This window comes from Talaromyces rugulosus, chromosome I (assembly GCF_013368755.1).
Source record: "Talaromyces rugulosus chromosome I, complete sequence".
NCBI classification, from domain to species: Eukaryota; Fungi; Ascomycota; class Eurotiomycetes; order Eurotiales; family Trichocomaceae; genus Talaromyces; species Talaromyces rugulosus.
In genome coordinates, this window is record NC_049561.1 from 4,596,490 (window position 1) to 4,613,302 (window position 16,813).

The 16,813-nt window shown below is 49.3% G+C and overlaps 6 protein-coding genes across 6 annotated transcripts; 4 read left to right on the plus strand and 2 right to left on the minus strand.

The window, feature by feature from the left end:
* Nucleotides 1-526: 526 nt before the first annotated feature.
* Nucleotides 527-2,337, plus strand: TRUGW13939_01560 (uncharacterized protein; the record flags this gene model as incomplete). The annotated part of the gene is made up of 5 exons (XM_035484759.1): nucleotides 527-762; nucleotides 823-1,335; nucleotides 1,387-1,543; nucleotides 1,606-1,938; nucleotides 2,017-2,337. The coding sequence occupies 5 exons, from the start codon at nucleotides 527-529 to the stop codon at nucleotides 2,335-2,337; spliced, it is 1,560 nt and encodes a 519-aa protein (XP_035340652.1).
* A 968-nt stretch (nucleotides 2,338-3,305) lies between these two features.
* On the plus strand, nucleotides 3,306-5,957 carry TRUGW13939_01561 (uncharacterized protein; the record flags this gene model as incomplete). Its single annotated transcript, XM_035484760.1, has 4 exons — nucleotides 3,306-4,843; nucleotides 5,164-5,403; nucleotides 5,475-5,603; nucleotides 5,666-5,957. Coding segments are annotated over 4 exons (2,199 nt in total), but the record flags the coding sequence as incomplete, so codon positions are not given.
* A 1,935-nt stretch (nucleotides 5,958-7,892) lies between these two features.
* Nucleotides 7,893-9,539, plus strand: TRUGW13939_01562 (uncharacterized protein; the record flags this gene model as incomplete). The annotated part of the gene is made up of 1 exon (XM_035484761.1): nucleotides 7,893-9,539. The coding sequence occupies one exon, from the start codon at nucleotides 7,893-7,895 to the stop codon at nucleotides 9,537-9,539; it is 1,647 nt and encodes a 548-aa protein (XP_035340654.1).
* A 992-nt stretch (nucleotides 9,540-10,531) lies between these two features.
* On the minus strand, nucleotides 10,532-11,914 carry TRUGW13939_01563 (uncharacterized protein; the record flags this gene model as incomplete). Its single annotated transcript, XM_035484762.1, has 3 exons — nucleotides 10,532-11,062; nucleotides 11,124-11,648; nucleotides 11,696-11,914. The coding sequence occupies 3 exons, from the start codon at nucleotides 11,912-11,914 to the stop codon at nucleotides 10,532-10,534; spliced, it is 1,275 nt and encodes a 424-aa protein (XP_035340655.1).
* A 1,915-nt stretch (nucleotides 11,915-13,829) lies between these two features.
* TRUGW13939_01564 (uncharacterized protein) lies at nucleotides 13,830-15,143 on the plus strand (the record flags this gene model as incomplete). The annotated part of the gene is made up of 4 exons (XM_035484763.1): nucleotides 13,830-13,944; nucleotides 14,004-14,301; nucleotides 14,362-15,078; nucleotides 15,131-15,143. The coding sequence occupies 4 exons, from the start codon at nucleotides 13,830-13,832 to the stop codon at nucleotides 15,141-15,143; spliced, it is 1,143 nt and encodes a 380-aa protein (XP_035340656.1).
* A 252-nt stretch (nucleotides 15,144-15,395) lies between these two features.
* TRUGW13939_01565 (uncharacterized protein) lies at nucleotides 15,396-16,133 on the minus strand (the record flags this gene model as incomplete). The annotated part of the gene is made up of 2 exons (XM_035484764.1): nucleotides 15,396-15,898; nucleotides 15,968-16,133. The coding sequence occupies 2 exons, from the start codon at nucleotides 16,131-16,133 to the stop codon at nucleotides 15,396-15,398; spliced, it is 669 nt and encodes a 222-aa protein (XP_035340657.1).
* Nucleotides 16,134-16,813: the final 680 nt, after the last annotated feature.

Genomic DNA, 16,813 nt, shown 5'->3' on the forward strand with positions numbered 1-16,813 from the left:
CGTGGGCCGACTTCGAAATCTCGGAATCTGGGTGCCATTTGGTTTCCGAGCGCTATCACCATAACATTGATGCAATGGCATCATTGATACTATTCGCAATACATATTTATATCAGTATTTATATATTTCTCAGCATGATTGCAGATAGTGTTGCGGAAAGATGCGCAGTGGGGCAGACGGCGGAAATCCCCCGTTTTCTGCTTATCCTGACTAATAATCTTTTTTCTTCCACCGCAATTATCATCGATCAGACGTGTAACAATACTTAACATTGAAGCATGTTGCGGAAAAACTAACCCCGCAGGACTTGCAATGAGCTGGTCGAGCGCCCAGCACATGGTCCACAATCAACACAACTTCCGGCGATCATACATAGATTGATAAGATTACGGTCCGTTTCGCATTTTGTGGCGTCAGAAATTAGCGTCGAGCCTGCCGACTTTTTTCCTTTTGGCTTTTAAAAGTTTTCTTTGTGCAGCCATAGCAAGGTCGACATTTCAGCCGCCAACGGTTGTATACGGACACAATGGCCGCGGCACAGGAAGAATCGGGCCCCCCGCAGGACGAGCAGCTGCGCAATCCCAATGACCGCCCTGAATGCTTCTCCAGTACTTTGCAGGAATGCCTGTTTGTCTTGACGACAACCATGGCCATTGCCCAAACATCGTTCTTTCAGGGACTGGTCGTTGTCGTCTCTGCTTCCATCGGAGAAGATCTCAACATGAATTCTGCCGAAATTACATGGATTACCGCTGGCGTTTCGTATGTTTTGCCCTTTTGAACGTCGATATGAGGTAGAATCTAACCTATTAAATATAACAGCCTGACTAGCGGTGCATTCCTGTTGGCATTTGGAAAGGTGGCTGACATGTTTGGCCGTCGGATCATGTTTATGGGCAGCATGGCGGCGTTTACAATCGCATTGGTAGTCGCCGGATTCGCCAACACGGCCATCTACATGGATGTGTTCTCGGGTGTTATGGGTATATTTTGCGCCTCTGTAGTACCACCTGCGGTTGGATCGCTGGGAGTGGTGTATACGAAACCTTCACAGCGGAAAAATCGCGCCTTTGCCTGCTTCAGTGCCGGAAACCCACTGGGATATGTAGGAGGCATGATTGTCTCTGGCATTGCGTCTCAGGTTGGCAGCTGGAGAGTCGCTTTCTGGTCATTGGCTGTGATATACGCTATCTTCACTTTGTTGACTGTCTGGACGGTCCCCAAAGACCCCCCGAAGGCTAGCGTTCCGTTGAACTGGCAATCAGTGAAGAAACTGGATCCTATTGGCATGCTGTTGGCGATTTCTGGCATCGCTCTATTCTCGACTGCACTTTCGTGAGTTCCTTTTACTTATAAATCAATATAGCATTGCTGACACAAACATAGCACGGCCGGAGACGCACCCAAAGGCTGGCAAACACCATATATTATTGTGCTACTTATTTTGGGAGTTATTCTTATTGCTTCCTTCCTCTACTGGCAATCGATATATTCGACTCCTTTGATGCCTCTTTACGTCTGGAAGGACCGCAACTTTTCTCTAGTGAGTGAACTTGACCTTCATCATAAATTTCTTTTTCCTCCTAACCATGCCAACTCAACTAGTTGATGGGATCTCTCTCCCTAGGCTTCATGGGATTCATTGGCGGACAATTCTGGATGGCGCTATACATGCAACAAATCAAACACTACAGTCCGTTGGAAATCACAGCTCGTTTATTGCCGATGGTCGTCAACGGAGTGCTGGTCAACATCGTGTGTGGCCTCATTTTGCACAAAGTCAACAACAAGCTTCTCATGATGATTGGCACCACGGCATACATGGTAGCTTTCCTTATTATTAGTTTTACACCGGATGATGGCGTCTACTGGGGCTGGTATTTTGTGCCGCTGCTGCTGATGGTTGTTGGAGCTGACATTGAGTTCAATGTGGTCAACGTGAGTATTTTTTCTTCTCTTCTCTTTCAGTCTCTTCGGTCTCTTCTGTCTCTTGATTGCTGATGAAATGGTCAATAGATGTACGTCATGTCGAGTCTTCCACCCTCCGACCAGTCGCTTGCCGGCGGTATTTTCAACACCGCGTCCAAATTCTGCGCCAACATCAGTCTCGGCATCACCACCGCCGTTTACAATTCCGTCCGCACCCAAGGATCTACAAGCCCTATCAAACCGTATCTGTCAACGTACTGGTTCGCTGCGGCGTCGGCCGGGTTGGGTGTCTTGTTGGTGCCTTTTCTGAAGCTGGGGACGCAGGGACATGTAGATAAGACGGATTCGTCTGACGAAGGAGAGGGACTGGGCACGCCTAATGAGGTGGAGGTTGAGACCAAAACCTGAGTTTTTATTATAATGCTACGGCCTAGATTTTTTTCTTAGTTAGACCTTGTGCTGGAGACATCCCAATCCATGAATCAAATTTCCTTCGTTTGCACTCAGTAGGCACTGACAACGTAGTAGCGAGTCGAGTCTGGTATGTCAGCTAGCACCAGCTGTAGTGCCTGGAAACTAGATAACACGAAGCCCTAGGTTTGGGGTATTGATCTGACAACAGTCTATAATGACCTCGCCGTTAAGGGGTTCCCAATCGGGAAAAGCCTGGTTCTCCCAAAGAACCACCCCCAAAATATTAATACAGACTAAATATTCTTTCTATTTATTTAATTTATTGTTTTTAATAATAATACTGAAATATTATAAATTTTTACGTTTTTAGACGTGTCATGCCATGTAACATAGATCACCTGACCATTATGCTATATAATCTGGCACGCACCCCGCACAAGCTGATGATCCCCCTGAAATTATTTGGAATCATGGACGATTACCCGATTGGATCAACTAATAACCGAGGAGATTCCTATATAAATTGGTGGGAGGGTCATGTAACGTAGAATAATATGCTTCCTTTGAGTAATCAATTTGACAGGTATTATTGTGAACCCCATATTTTCCTGCAACCCCACGATCCTTGTATCTTGCTACTTCTTCACTTTCACCAATAAAGTGGGGTTAACAACCCGATTCTTACTAGTCTTACTAGTACTAGCGGAAAATCTCGCCCCTCGACAAGAAGAAGACTCCCAATTTAATTCTACAACCAAGCCTTGGCGTCAAGACTTGTAAAGAAGATATTGCTGTCGCTTCTAGCCATTGCCATGCTTGTACCGCTATTTACATAAGATGCCAAACGTCAGTCGACCGAGCCGTGACTGTCATGGTTGTCGACTACGACGTATCAAGGTGCAATAGTCTCTCTCCCTGACCGTTTGCTGAATAGTCCATAAAATACTAAAATTGCTAAACAGTGCGATCTCACGCGCCCAGAGTGCGGCCAGTGTCTGAGAAAAAACCAGCCATGTCTAGGCTATCGAGATGCTACGGTCTTTCGAATAGAGACTGTTTCTTCATTTCAGTCTGATATGAGCAAAGCCCGTCGTGGAACGCACAATAATAATAAGAATCAGAAAACCAATACGTTAGCCTTAATCAAGAGTGGGTCATACAAGACGGCTAGGGGCAAATTGACAGCCCTTCCAGGACTAAATTTACTTCCTGGGAATGAACAGGAAAATCATCATTTCCATTTCTTTCGTGCCATCACGGCTTCTGAATTAGCCGGGCCCTTTGACTTTGGCTTCTGGACATGCGATACGCTTCAATATTCGCATGTGGATCCGGCTCTATGGCATGCTACCATCGCTCTAGGTGCCATGCATCATCAGCTCATCACTGATAGTTCTCGGTCTTATTGTTGGCACCCGGAAACCGATTCTCATGTCCGGTTTGTAATACTGCAGTTCAACAAGTCGATCATGAACTTGATGAAGATACTGTCTAAAAACGTGCTAAACGAACACGACAAAATCATTGTTTTGACGACGTGCGTCTTGTTTACTTGTCTGTGTTCATTGCAAGGACGACAGAACCAGGCCTTTATGCACATCAGCAATGGGATGAAACTTCTCCGTGAGTGGGAATTGGGAGGGAGCTCCGAGGATGGTAATCAAGTTGCAATGGATATGTTGTTGCTGGTGTTCACGCAGTTGGACAGCCAAGGCATTTACATCCGTCGTCGCCTGGGGCTGGACCCTGCCGAGCAATGGAACAAATACAGCATCACACTGCCGCTCTTCCCATCGGAACCCTTTTCTACCTGTCTCCAGGCATATGTTGACTTGGAGAGGCTAACCAATCATTTGATACAACTACACGCAAGTGAAGAGTCTATTGGTCTAGACCCTGACTCTACTATCTCGAAGCAGAAAGAACTTCTATTTCAGGCCTTTAATGCGTGGGACGCAAGGTTTAAAGGCTATCTAGCTACAACCTCTCAATCCATCGAAGAGAGTTCGGTTACTATTCTTCAAATCCGCCACTTATTTGCTAACACGCTTTTCAACGACCCAAATAAGGGCGAACTTGGATACGACGAGTTTATTGATCAATATACGGCCATTGTCAATCTAGCGGGGAAGATTCTTGGAGCTAGAAATGTCATCGCGAGTAGCAATAAGGACGACCAAGGACGAGGACAATTGGGATTTTCACTTTCAGTCGTCCTTGCAGAGCCATTGCTGTTCACGGCAATGCACTGTCGCAAACCCTCTATTCGACACCAGGCGTTACGGCTGCTGAAAACTCATCCACGCCGGGAAGGTATATTCGATGGTATTCTCGCCACAAAGCTAGTGGGGGATTATATGGCCTTTGAAGAGAAGTCTTGTCGACGTAGTGGAAGCCCTCTGGATAATGATGATGATGATGCTCCTCCTATAAGCACGGATTCAAATATTTGCACTACCGGACGTTGGATATGCCAGAATCATCGCATTAGTTTCCCGAGGTTTTTTACGAAAATGTCAGGTCAAGAATCCCAGACCATGGAGCGGTGGACGACATGAAGGAATCTGCCACTTGTATTATTATATATTTTTATAACTATTTAATTTATGGTCGACTACTTCCATCTTGAAACGTGATCACGTGACCAACACGTGGAAATGACGGGTCCCGATAAATTAGGGGGACGTTGGATGTTACTCTGTAATTTCGTGACACCTTCACCCTTTTCCACCTAAACACCACGATCATCCATCCGTACATATTTCTTGTACTTCTCGCGTCCAATCCTTGTTTACATTTCTCATATTGCATTTATTCCAGCATCTTGACCGAAACAATGGCTGCTCGACCGACGACTCGGCTCGTTTTCCTTAGCACCTTTGCGCTGATTTTCATTTTCTATTTCGTGTTTGTGCAGCCCCAGGGGCCTGACAGTCCGGCGAAGCGAGCACCGGGTCATCTGATGGATGTGAAGAGTAGCGTTTCGGACAATGTTGCGCTGGGTGAGGATGTGCTCAAGGGCCAGGTGATCATGCCCAAATTGGGTAATGAGACTGCAAAGTGCGTTATTCTCTATTTTACTTTTCCTACTGAAGAGAGGTTTATGCTGATCATTGAAAAAAAAAAAAAAGGGCCGAACTTGGTCGCGCGACCTGGAAATATTTTCACACCGTCATGGCGAGATACCCCAAGAAGCCGGCGGAGGAGGAGCAGGAAGCATTGCGCTCCTTTGTCTACTTGTTTGCCCGCCTATACCCTTGGTAGGACAACTTCCCTATTCGGGCGAGACGAGAACAAAGCGAAACTAATTCTTACGGTGTAGTGGCGAATGCGCTGCTCATTTCCAGAAACATCTCAAAAAGTACCCACCGCAGGTGTCCTCTCGCGATGCTGCAGCAGGCTGGGGTTGCTTTATCCACAACGAGGTCAACGCCATGTTGGAAAAACCGGAATACGATTGCAACAATCTCGATGACTACGACTGTGGATGCGAAGATAAGGACGAGGAAGAAGCCGGCGCATCAGACGGAGAACAGACGCTATCCAAGGTCACCAAAAAAGAACAGGTGGACGCGGACTCCAACCCCGCCGTGGAGATCACCAAGGAATCGTGAGCAAGATCGTTATCGATAGAAACAAGTGACAATCTCTAACGTCATTGGCTTTAGGCTCACCCGCGGGGGTTAAGTCAAGCTCACAGAAGCATCGGATGATGATCTTGTGATACACACTGAAGTGTGACCCATCCACTGAGCAGTGGGCCGAGTCATGGCACAATCGTGCGATGGAAATACCGGTATAATCCCATTGGGCGGTCTGGCAAAGGAGGGTTATCAACAGTCGGCTCTGACTGCCATTGCGCCACAGAGAATCCGCACACCCTCATGCTCAAGCGAAAGCGACAGTTTTAGCGCGAGATGGTTGGACTAAAAGCAATGTTGGATGGCACACCACCTGCGCCGTTCGGATGTCGACCCATGAGGCGCATGACCTCCGCTGTTGTAGATCGAGGCGCTTGGCTGGCGAAGCGGCTTGTTTTCCGGAGCGGGACGCGGCGGCGTGCATGGTAACGGCAGATGTACACCGCCAGGGAAATGTAAATAGTCGTGCGGCCTGGCTAGTGGCAGGTACATGCTTGTGCATGCCTGTACATATATACTAAGTAGCGGACATCTCTGGCTCTATACAGACAGCAGATGAAACCGCGGACAAACAGTTTGTCCGCCCCTGTTGCACCGTAACCAGGTTACAAGTCTCTTCCACAACCTCACAACGTCATCGGCCCAGAGCGATACATCGCTAGTTCCTATAGTAAGGAGATCAGTAGTAATATACCGGCGGAGATCGGCAAGCAGACTGCGATAGAGAGGCCCAGTCCATGGCTGATTGCCGCACGAGTGCATCAGCGCCGGCCGTGTCTGCTGACATCCCTGGCCAGTATAGGCGCTGATTGGCCGGACAAGGCGCGAAACGAGTCACGGAGGCCGGTCAGCCCCCAAGGGTCGAGTCTGCTGTGCGATGTATATAACGGAGAGATCGAGGAATGACCGTTGGCCGAGTAGACGAGAGAGCGCGACGAAGAGAGAGAAAGACAGACAGAGACAAACAAACAGAAAGAGCAATGCACAATTCTTGTCCCCGCGTGTTTGACCAGTTTGCACCCCGTTCAGCGGCCCCTCCGAAACAGGACTAGCGCGAAACCACCCCGGCCGCTAAGAAGAAAAAAACGACCAGAGCAAAACACGCGCTTTCGACCCTTGTTGACTTTGTTGTTGTTGATCAGCTCCTTATTTTCCGCCAGACGCAGGGGCTTCAAGCGTCTTCCCCCCACTTCGTTCTTCGTTGCCTTCATATACTACTACTGTATACTACTTAATTGATTCCTTGGTTCTTTCCTGGTTGGTACGATCGCCTTTTGACCGCCTCATTCTTTTCCACCCAGCAACCAGTTTTAAGTCTAAGATCGGGCACTAGCTGGGCGTCGACAAATCCACACTCAACAGCTGTAAGGCTACTGCGCTCGTCAGGCATAATCCGCTTTCTGGGAGGATTGGATTTGGCACCAGTCAGCCATCGAATGGTCAACCGGCAGACCACGTCACTGAACCCGTTGGTTTAGACAGGAACTAGAAAACAGCCATGGTTTCTTTCCAATGCGAGGTAGGAATATTGAGGCAAAAAAAAAACCCCTACCGCAGATGTGCTAACTAACGGCTGCGCAGGGCTGTGGGGATGTCCTCACCAAGAAGAAGCTCGATCCCCATCGCGGCCGGTGTCATGGCGCCTCGTTCAGTTGTATAGACTGTATGGTCCACTTCCAGGGCACCGAGTATCGAGCGCATACGGTACGGCTTTCTGTTTTTGCTTTAGCATTGGTTTCCGGCGGCGGCGCATCGGCTCAGGGCGACTGGTGATGCCCATTGACCTTGTTGTTGCCCGATTGGCGGTGGTGCTCGCTGTGCCTGACATGATGCCCTCGCTGGAGACATGCTGCCTTCTATTGGACGAGACTAACGAACGTTTTCCTTTTTTTCACCGCACAGTCCTGCATGACCGAGGCGCAAAAATATGAAGGCGCCCTATATAAAGCGAAGCCCCAGAAGGGCAACAAACAAGGCAAAAAACAGACCGACAAGTCCAAAACCTTGACTACCACCAACGGAAACTCCGCCAATACCAAAAAGCCTCGCCATCCTTACGTCGAAGACGCTCCCGATGCAGACGATCCTGATTACAAGCCCCCTCCCCCAGCCCCGAGTCCTCCGCGCGACTCGACCAAGGCCGCTTCAAAGCCCACTCCCAAGTCCGCAAAGTCCACAGAACTGGCTGCTCCTGCCGAGCCAGACGACGTCAACGTCTTTGACTTTCTCGTCGGTGACCAGACACCAGCTGCGTCGAAAGTCTCGCTGGCTGGGAGTTCCAAGGAACAAATGGCGATGATCTCCAACGCCCCGTCGGTGTTTGAGCCGAGCAAGGCGTTGGCACAGTACGACACGGACGTTGAAGAAGAAGACCGAGAATACGATGTCGCCTATGAGGAGAATGGATTCTCCTACGGCGCTGACCCGATCAAGCCTTCAATGTACGAAAACCAAGTGTCCAACATTTCCATGGACTTCATGACACCCGCGCCCAAGAAGAAAGAGAAGAAGAGTCGCAAGAAAGGCGCCAGCCGCGACTCGCCAGACCCAGAGGCGAAAACTACCAGCGACAAGAAGCGCAAGCGCGGACACGTCGATGAGCTGGATGTTGAGGCAGCGAATGGGCGTCCGGAGGAGGACACGCCGATGACAGACGCTCCGTCCAGCGTGATCAACCACGCAGGTACGCCGTACCTTCAGCACTCGGGATTGACTGGAGGCTTGGATCGCATGCTGCGCGAAGAAAGATCTCTGTCGCCAGACTATGAAGACTACACCGACGACGAGGGAGACTCGCGGCGGTACCAAGACCCCCAGTCGCCGCTGAAAAGAACACGACGCAGCGACAAACCGGCCGGCCCTGGAGACAACGGGCTGGGCATATCCCTCAAAGGGCGCGCCGGACGCATCATGTCCATGTTCAGCGGATCCAATGTGTCTGGCAGCAGCCATGGAAGCGCCGAGCCACCATCCAAAGCCCTCGTCCGCACACGCCCGTCCGCGGACGATGGTGACCACAATGGCGCGCTGGTCCAGGTCCGGCGGTCGAAAAAGACAGCAAACGTGCGACACGTACGGGCTGGAGAGTCGCGCAAGACCAAACGCAAGATCAGCCAGCAGAGCTACGGCAACGACCACTATGACTCGACTCGACCGTCTCGCCGTCTCAAGGCGATTGAATACCACGGCGGCGGAGGCTCAGACAGTCCCGGCGACGACAACCGCAAGATGGTCGTGTACCACCACCACGAGCGACTCACCGAGGAAGAAGCTGAGCGCGAAAAGGCCGGTTACTTTTTGTCGCTGGTCACCAAAGGCCCGGAGAGCGAGCGCGGGTGCTCGATCAACAAGGCTCTGAAACGCTTCCATCGTGACTACCCATCTATCGCGGGCTCGTTGCAGGACCATGAAGAAGACGTGCACGATCGTGACCGTCGCGGCCGCGGACGCAGCAGCCGGGCTGATCGAGACGTCCGGGTCGACGAAGAAAAGGACCTGTGGCGCACTCTGCGACTAAAAAGAAATGACCGGGGCGAGGTTGTCGTATTTTTCTAATTTTTTTGTTTCCTTCGGTTCGGTGCATGTAGTTGTATGACACACAAACGACAGATATTTCGGGGTTTTTTTAATATTTTTGGTGGCGCTGACTTGCATGTTTTCTTTTTTTTTTTTTTTGGTTATGAGTTTGGTTGCATTTCATGGTGCTTCTGGTTTGATTGCATGAACACGTATATGTATGTGATGATGGGGTTGGCGTGGTTTTTTTCTTCCTTTTCTTTTTTGATACTTGATTAATGTCAGACTTTACTTTCGGTCGATATTTGATTGAAACATTCATATAAATAATGTAATAGTGGATGTAAATGGTTATTTCTCAAGATGAATACATCTTTAACCAGGGTATGGACATTGGATGAATGTTGTTTCTTGATTAAATTAGTATATACTAGGACTAGGCTCTTTTCACCATAAAATAATTCAAATGGACAAAGTGACCTACTCCTGAAGCGGGATTTGCTGCACTCCAGGCCAAGTAGACTAGCTACCCTAATAATCGAACTTATCAACAATGACTACCAGTAAGATCCAGTGGCAGAAAAGTGCTGCAAGCAACTAGCATTTTTGGACTGTAAGACTGTAATCATAGTAATCATCATTATTCTATGTACAGGTGAAGCCACTATTAAAGGGTTGAGGGCATCACTTTTTGTGGATTAATATATACTCATACAAAACCAACCTGGTCCCTTTTTGTACAATATTAAAGTTCCAAGTCGATAATTTCCCTCTCTCTCCCCGGCCAACTATCCGCTGTGGCAACTGCTCGGTGAGCAAAACATTTGGTCGCTCAGGCATCGGCTCAGTGAGTGACCCTGGTGGCCTAGTGAGCCGTGATATCCGCTTTAGCGTATGATCAGTGAGCACCAAGCATAGGTGATCAATCACGGGATAATGCATAAAAGCGGCGGCGGGATTTCGACTGTGGTCGTCTATTGTCGCACTTGTTTATTGCATACAGGCTAAATGTGCTGTGCACCAAAACAAAATCACGATCTGGCGTGGTCATACGAAGAATATCCATCCCAGCGCGACGAAGGAGGTTGATAATCATGCTCATGGACCGGGTAATGCGCCGTCACAGGCGGGATATTATCATAATGGCCATGATCAAGAGCCGCAGCAGGAGGAGAAGCAGGAGCAGGGTAAAGATGCTGGCCACCTTCTTCCTGGTATCTCAACGAATTCAAGGGAGTTTCCTCTGCCATTGCAGAATTCCTGTTATGCGCCAAATCCTCGTCGGAATTGGAACCTGTGCCGGGATAGTAAATGCCCGCTTTGCGTGCGGCCTTTTCGGCTTTTCGTTGGCGTTTTAGTTCTTTCTTCTCTTTGCGGCTCGGACGCGGCCAGCTGGCGTCGGGGCCGGAGATGATGCGGCCAGGATGGGTAAAGTTGAGTATGAGGAGAGCGAGGAACATGGGGGTCGCGTCGAGCACGTATTCGTATGCTTCCACGGTGAGCAATGAGTTGTCGGGGCCGTTGCCGCTCGAGTATTGGCAGATCCGGAAGATGATGCGGATCTAGAATGATATTATTAGCCTTTGAAGTGGGACATATAACGAAAGCAGAAACAGAACTTACGGTAATCATGATCAAGGCAAAATAAATTCCGTAGAACAGCCATCGCCACGGCAAACTCCCGTTGTGTAGCCGCTCGAGCTTGATGCCGCGTTGTTCCTGCTTAATCAAGCGACGATGCAGCATGATCAGCATGACGGTGAAGCAGAGGATGAAAAACTCCTGGGCGCCGATGCCGCCCATGTAGATATGCAGTCCCAACTCGATGGATTTGCTAGACACGCCGGTCTGCGAGGCCAAGACTGCGCCTGTGGCCTGGATCAGGAAAGAGAAAATGTCGAGCCAAACGAAAAGACTGCCGAATCGTTTGGCGGAGAGGCCGGCGAGTCGTTTCTGTTCGTCAAAGAACCATACCATCCGGCCGAGAGTCATGTAGAAAAAGGCGTTGATCCAGAGTGGAGCGAGGAGGAAGAGGAGGGTGTGCATGGTGGCGTAGGCGTCTGAGTTTTGTTTTTTGGCCAGCAAGGCGGCCATCACCATGGCGGCGATTTCCCATGCACCGCCCATGATCACGACCCAGGTGAATTTCTGCAGTCTGTTAGACATGGAATAATACAAGGGAGTGTGTTGCGTACCATTTTGTACATAAAGCCTTGTACGACATGAATTCCAGTTGTGAGGCCGAAGAGAGCGATGAAGATAATGGCGGCGACATAGGATGGCCGGTACAAGAGAAGGTTGTCGCAGGCTTCTGGAGGCAGATAGCCATCCTTGCCGGGAGCTATGTCCACACATGTCGCCGTGGCCGACGTCGTCGACGTGGCTGTTGCAAGTGTAGTCGTCGCAGTCGCCATGATGATGGGCTGTCAGGTGTTGAGCTGCAAGAGAAAGGATGTTTTTGGTGTTGTTGATGTGGTGAGGAAAGAGCCGGGGTGCATGCATTGATATAGAAGCCATGCTTCCTGCAGTGCAAGTACAAGCCAAGCTAGCGACAGGCAGCATCGTTCTCATGTCGCAACTCGCTTGGCTTGGCAGGGCTGGCGATGTTTTTTTGTTGATGTTGGATGTAGACGAGCAGCCCAATCACGACCTGCTGCACAGCACTAGAATGACTAGATAGTGCCTGTGGGGTCAGGCAGCGACGTTTGCAGCCAATCATGCCAGGTGCTATTTTGAGCTCGTTCAACTAGACTAGCACTAACTAGTTAGTTTTTATTCTTATTATCATCGCAAATTTACAGTTGATAGTTGCGCTGTTGCAGATGATCTTCAATGGCCTGCAGCATTAATTTAAGCCATTAAGCATTGAACATGGACATTGGGCCCATAAGAGAGAAATGCTTGTAAACCATAGAGCTTGCTGAGACAATTGATCGTTTCAAATGTCCAAACAATTCCGTATAGTGTATAATAATAGAACAATAGAGTTATTAATATTGGATGCCTAAAGTATGGCTAAGCTTTTCTCCACTTGCCATGTAACTTGCCATGCGATTACTGAGTGTGGGGATGCTTACTACTACTATTATTCTATTTAAACTATTTTGAATATTTAAAAATAGATGTTTTATTCAGATATCTATATCACTATTGGATTGATTTGGTATTGTCCCGACAGTCAGCATAACAGGCAGCACCCTCGACAAAGCTTCTTCCTTACATCGACAATCCTCTCTCTGCTATCGAAAACATGACTTGTTGACAGGTGCACCAAAAGACCTTTGGTCTCTTGGGCAGTCAATCTATGGTTTATCCAACATGACTGGCCCTCGTTCTCCCCCCGGCAAGTCCTTATGAGACGTCTACCGTTTCATGTCCAACATCCAAGAAGCACAACAACAACAAATATTCCAAAAAAAAAAAACAGGTACGACACGCTCTTGGACTACAAAAAGTTAGATGAGGCGTTTAACGACTAGTGGCTTGGGTGGAAATCCTTCGTCGATGAAAATGAGATGACTTTTGACTTTTTGGAAGTAGCCCTAGATTTCCTCAATCTCACGCCCATAATTAGGAGAATAAAGACGCCGAAAAAACGATGCAAAGAGGCATGCTACTCGTATGCGGAATATCAGGCAAGCAGCAACCGTTATCCATGGAGAACTTCATACTGTGAAAAGTCGCATCGAAGAGTCGATAATCTTACCGCATGAAAGTCAGGATGGTCACGCTTTTGACCAACTCCCCGAACTTCCTACTTTATAGGAAGTGGAAGGACAAGTCACAATCAAGATCCCGTCCGAGACCGCGGAAGAAGAGTATTCACTAGGACGAGGATGGCCAGAGAACCCATCAGTATTGGATCTAAACCATTTGGAACCGATCTCTACCATGGGAAAGGCCTTTTCTCGTCTATGTCGCAATCATTCTCATCGAACCTTGAAAATACGTGGGCGAGGTTGGGGAATAGGAATGACAGGCAAAATTTAAAAATAGTTTCGTGTTTATGGCAGTGAAATAAAATACCCGTCGCGAAAAGAACGCGTATACCCCGTACTTGGTACCTAACATCCGTCACCGCCGAGATTGGTGACCACCCCGACCAACGTCTCTTATCACCAACATGGCGATCCCACTGCTAGCTCCACGACCAGTAATACTAGCACCTCGCGTACTACTACTGGTATGATGCCCCAAGCCCATGTCTCCGCTAGCACGATGACAGCGTTGGGCCTAGTCAACCCCGCCGCCGCCCGCCGATCAGTCCGCAAACCACCAGCTGTCATGTTCGTCGTCCCATGATCCTCCCTACTAGCATCGCTATCTACCATGAGCAGCACTACCGCGCAGGACCTGGATTTTTCCAGGCTCGTCACGACCAAGACTGAGAGTCCCAAGCCTTTGTTGCCGTCCGACAAGCTGCAGTTTGGCCGTTCGTTTACCGGTACGCCGACTCCCGAGATTGTGCGATTAACACCAGCCTGCTCACTGTCTATGTTGTAGACCACATTCTCACGGCGGAATGGAACAACCAGACAGGATGGGCTGCCCCCGTGATTGAGCCGTACAAAGCGTTGACGCTTGACCCGGCTGCCTCGGTGTTTCACTATGCCTTTTGCTGTTTCGAGGGCATGAAGGCGTACAAAGACGCCGAGGGGAGAGTGCGCCTCTTCCGGCCGGAAAAGAACATCCAAAGACTCAACGACTCGGCTGCCCGCGTCGCCTTGCCGACCTTTGACGAAGATGTGGTTCTCAAGCTACTGTCCGAATACACCCAGCTCGAGAGCCGTTGGGTCCCTGAGTATATTTCCCAATTAACCGACTGATTGCCTAGGTACAACTGTCTGACTATCTAACTCAGGGGCCGTGGCTTTGCTCTCTATATCCGACCAACACTGATCGGCACAGCGCCGGATCTCAGCGTCTCGCGCCCCGGGTCGGCTTTACTGTATATCATTGCGAGCCCTGTGGGAAATTACTTTGGCAGCAGCGGAGTCAAGGCAATTTCACTGCAAGCATCATCCTCTCCCGTGCGCGCATGGCCCGGGGGAGCCGGCGACAAGAAAGTCGGAGGCAACTATGCGCCCACGATTGTCGCCACTGAGCAAGCAAGCAACCAAGGCCTGCAGCAGATCCTGTGGCTGCTCGGCGACCCGGCCGTCCCGGAAGAGCAGTACATGACCGAGTGCGGCACCATGAATTTGTTCGTGGCATGGATCAACCCAGACACAAACTCCAAGGAACTGCTTACCGCGCCGCTCGACGGCACCATCCTGCCAGGCATCACGCGCGACTCGATCCTGGCACTAGCCCGCGAACGCCTCGTGCCGCAAGGCTGGACAGTCACGGAGCGACGAGTGTTTATGCACGAGGTCAAGGCCGCGTCCGAACAGGGCCGTCTGCTCGAGGTGTTTGGCTCGGGCACCGCGCTCGTCGTCAGCCCGATTCGGTCGATCAGCTGGAATGGAGGCGTGATCGACTGCGGGCTGCGCGAGGGCCAGGAAATCGGCGAGTTTGCGCAGACGGCGAAGAAATGGATTGAGGATATTCAGTACGGTGTGGATGAACATCCGTGGAGGTGAGTCGCTTCTGTCTATCCCTTTGATACATCTATTCTAACTCGTCACCAGCGTTATCGTTTAGGAAAAAAATGTTATTGCTATATAAAAAGTATTTAGAATGCTGTTGTTTATAGTATTTGGACATGATATATACGAACGAGATAATTCAATATTATACCACTCATTTTGTGACAGCTGTTTACCCATCCATATTCCACACTCGCAGTGACATCGAACCTTTGATTTTGATGACATCAATTGATCAACTATTCACGAATCATTACTAATTAAAAATTAGGTCCAACCCTCAAGTTGTGAATATGGATTATATACATCAAGAGCAAGCCGGCGAAACCTCACTCCCCTCAGAGACACCCTCACCAAAGACAACTTGCTTGCCCGGATCCGCAAACACAACCGGCTTACCCTCAACCGTCTCACATCCATTACCCACATTCGCCGCAAACATGGTCGGATACGCCTTCTCAAAGTCATCGGGGGAACCGGAGCCACCCTGGATCGTCACGTCGGCGCAGTTCATGTACATTTCGCGGTTTCCTTGCAAATTGAACCAAGTCCAGGCGAACAGCGCGTCGCCGGCGGGCGCGTCTTCTGGGAGTGTGAAATCGTACGTATCTTCAAGCGGGCAGCCGCCTTCCATTGACTGGATGGCGTGAAACGATGTACCGTTGTCGTAGCTGAGCGCGAGCTGGCATGATCCGCCGCCGTGGGTTGCGCTGCCTTTGAGTGAGATGTTGTATTTTTGGCCAGCGGACCATTCGACTGTGGATCGGAAGGGGGTGTCTGTGTGATATCCTTTGCAGGGGAAGTTTTTGCCTGGAAGGAAAATATCTTCAGCTTAGCTTGGCTATAACATATTTATATGTAAGAAGAGAGAGGATCTACCGTCCGACGCGAGCGGGTTCGTCATGGAATAGTCGACCTTGCCCTCGTCCGCGTTGGGATCGAGCTTGCTGCGCAGAGGATACGGCCAGCTCAGTTCCATGTGCGCAGACGCGACGCTGGCAATCATCAGGCCCGTCAGGGCTTTGAGCAGCATGTTGGGAGACATCTTTTCGAGGCTGATACGGATGGACTGAACCGAGAGCTGTTAAGGAAGGAGATGCGGGTTGGTGAGAGGGACGAAAAAACAAAAAGCAAACTAAATGTATTATTGAGAAGAGTAGAACGAGATGTGATGATAGGACTGCTTAATATGTTTGTTCCACTATCGCGTAGGGTATTTGCTTATTTTTCTGTTGTTTCTGGAATGTGGCTAAAAGAGGCGCCGATCTTGCATTCTTGTACACGAGTACACGTACATGTTGTTGTATGACACATGCAATGTATGTATCTCTCCACACACTGAAGATCGAAATTAGCTCTGGTATGTTTCTGTTACACTGTGCTGCCTGAAAACAAAAACAGGATTTAGATCTGATTGATCCCCTGGTAACAGTCTAACCGGATGACCCCTAGGCAATGACGTTGTACAAAATTTGAACTGACAGCCTTATCACAGCCAAGTATGTTTAAAAAAAGCCTCAAAGAAGTGAAACAGGGATGCTCACGTTGTTCATTCCGATTAGTCAAGCCCACTACGTAATAAGGCTCCCCAGATGTCGGTTTAGAGGCGCAAATCGATATTCCTGTTTGTTGACTTTTTTCTATTCTTGCTATAGATGGATATAGATCAGGGCTGAAATTGAGTAAATAGAGCCGCTTTATTTGACTCTAGATGGCAGGTAGATG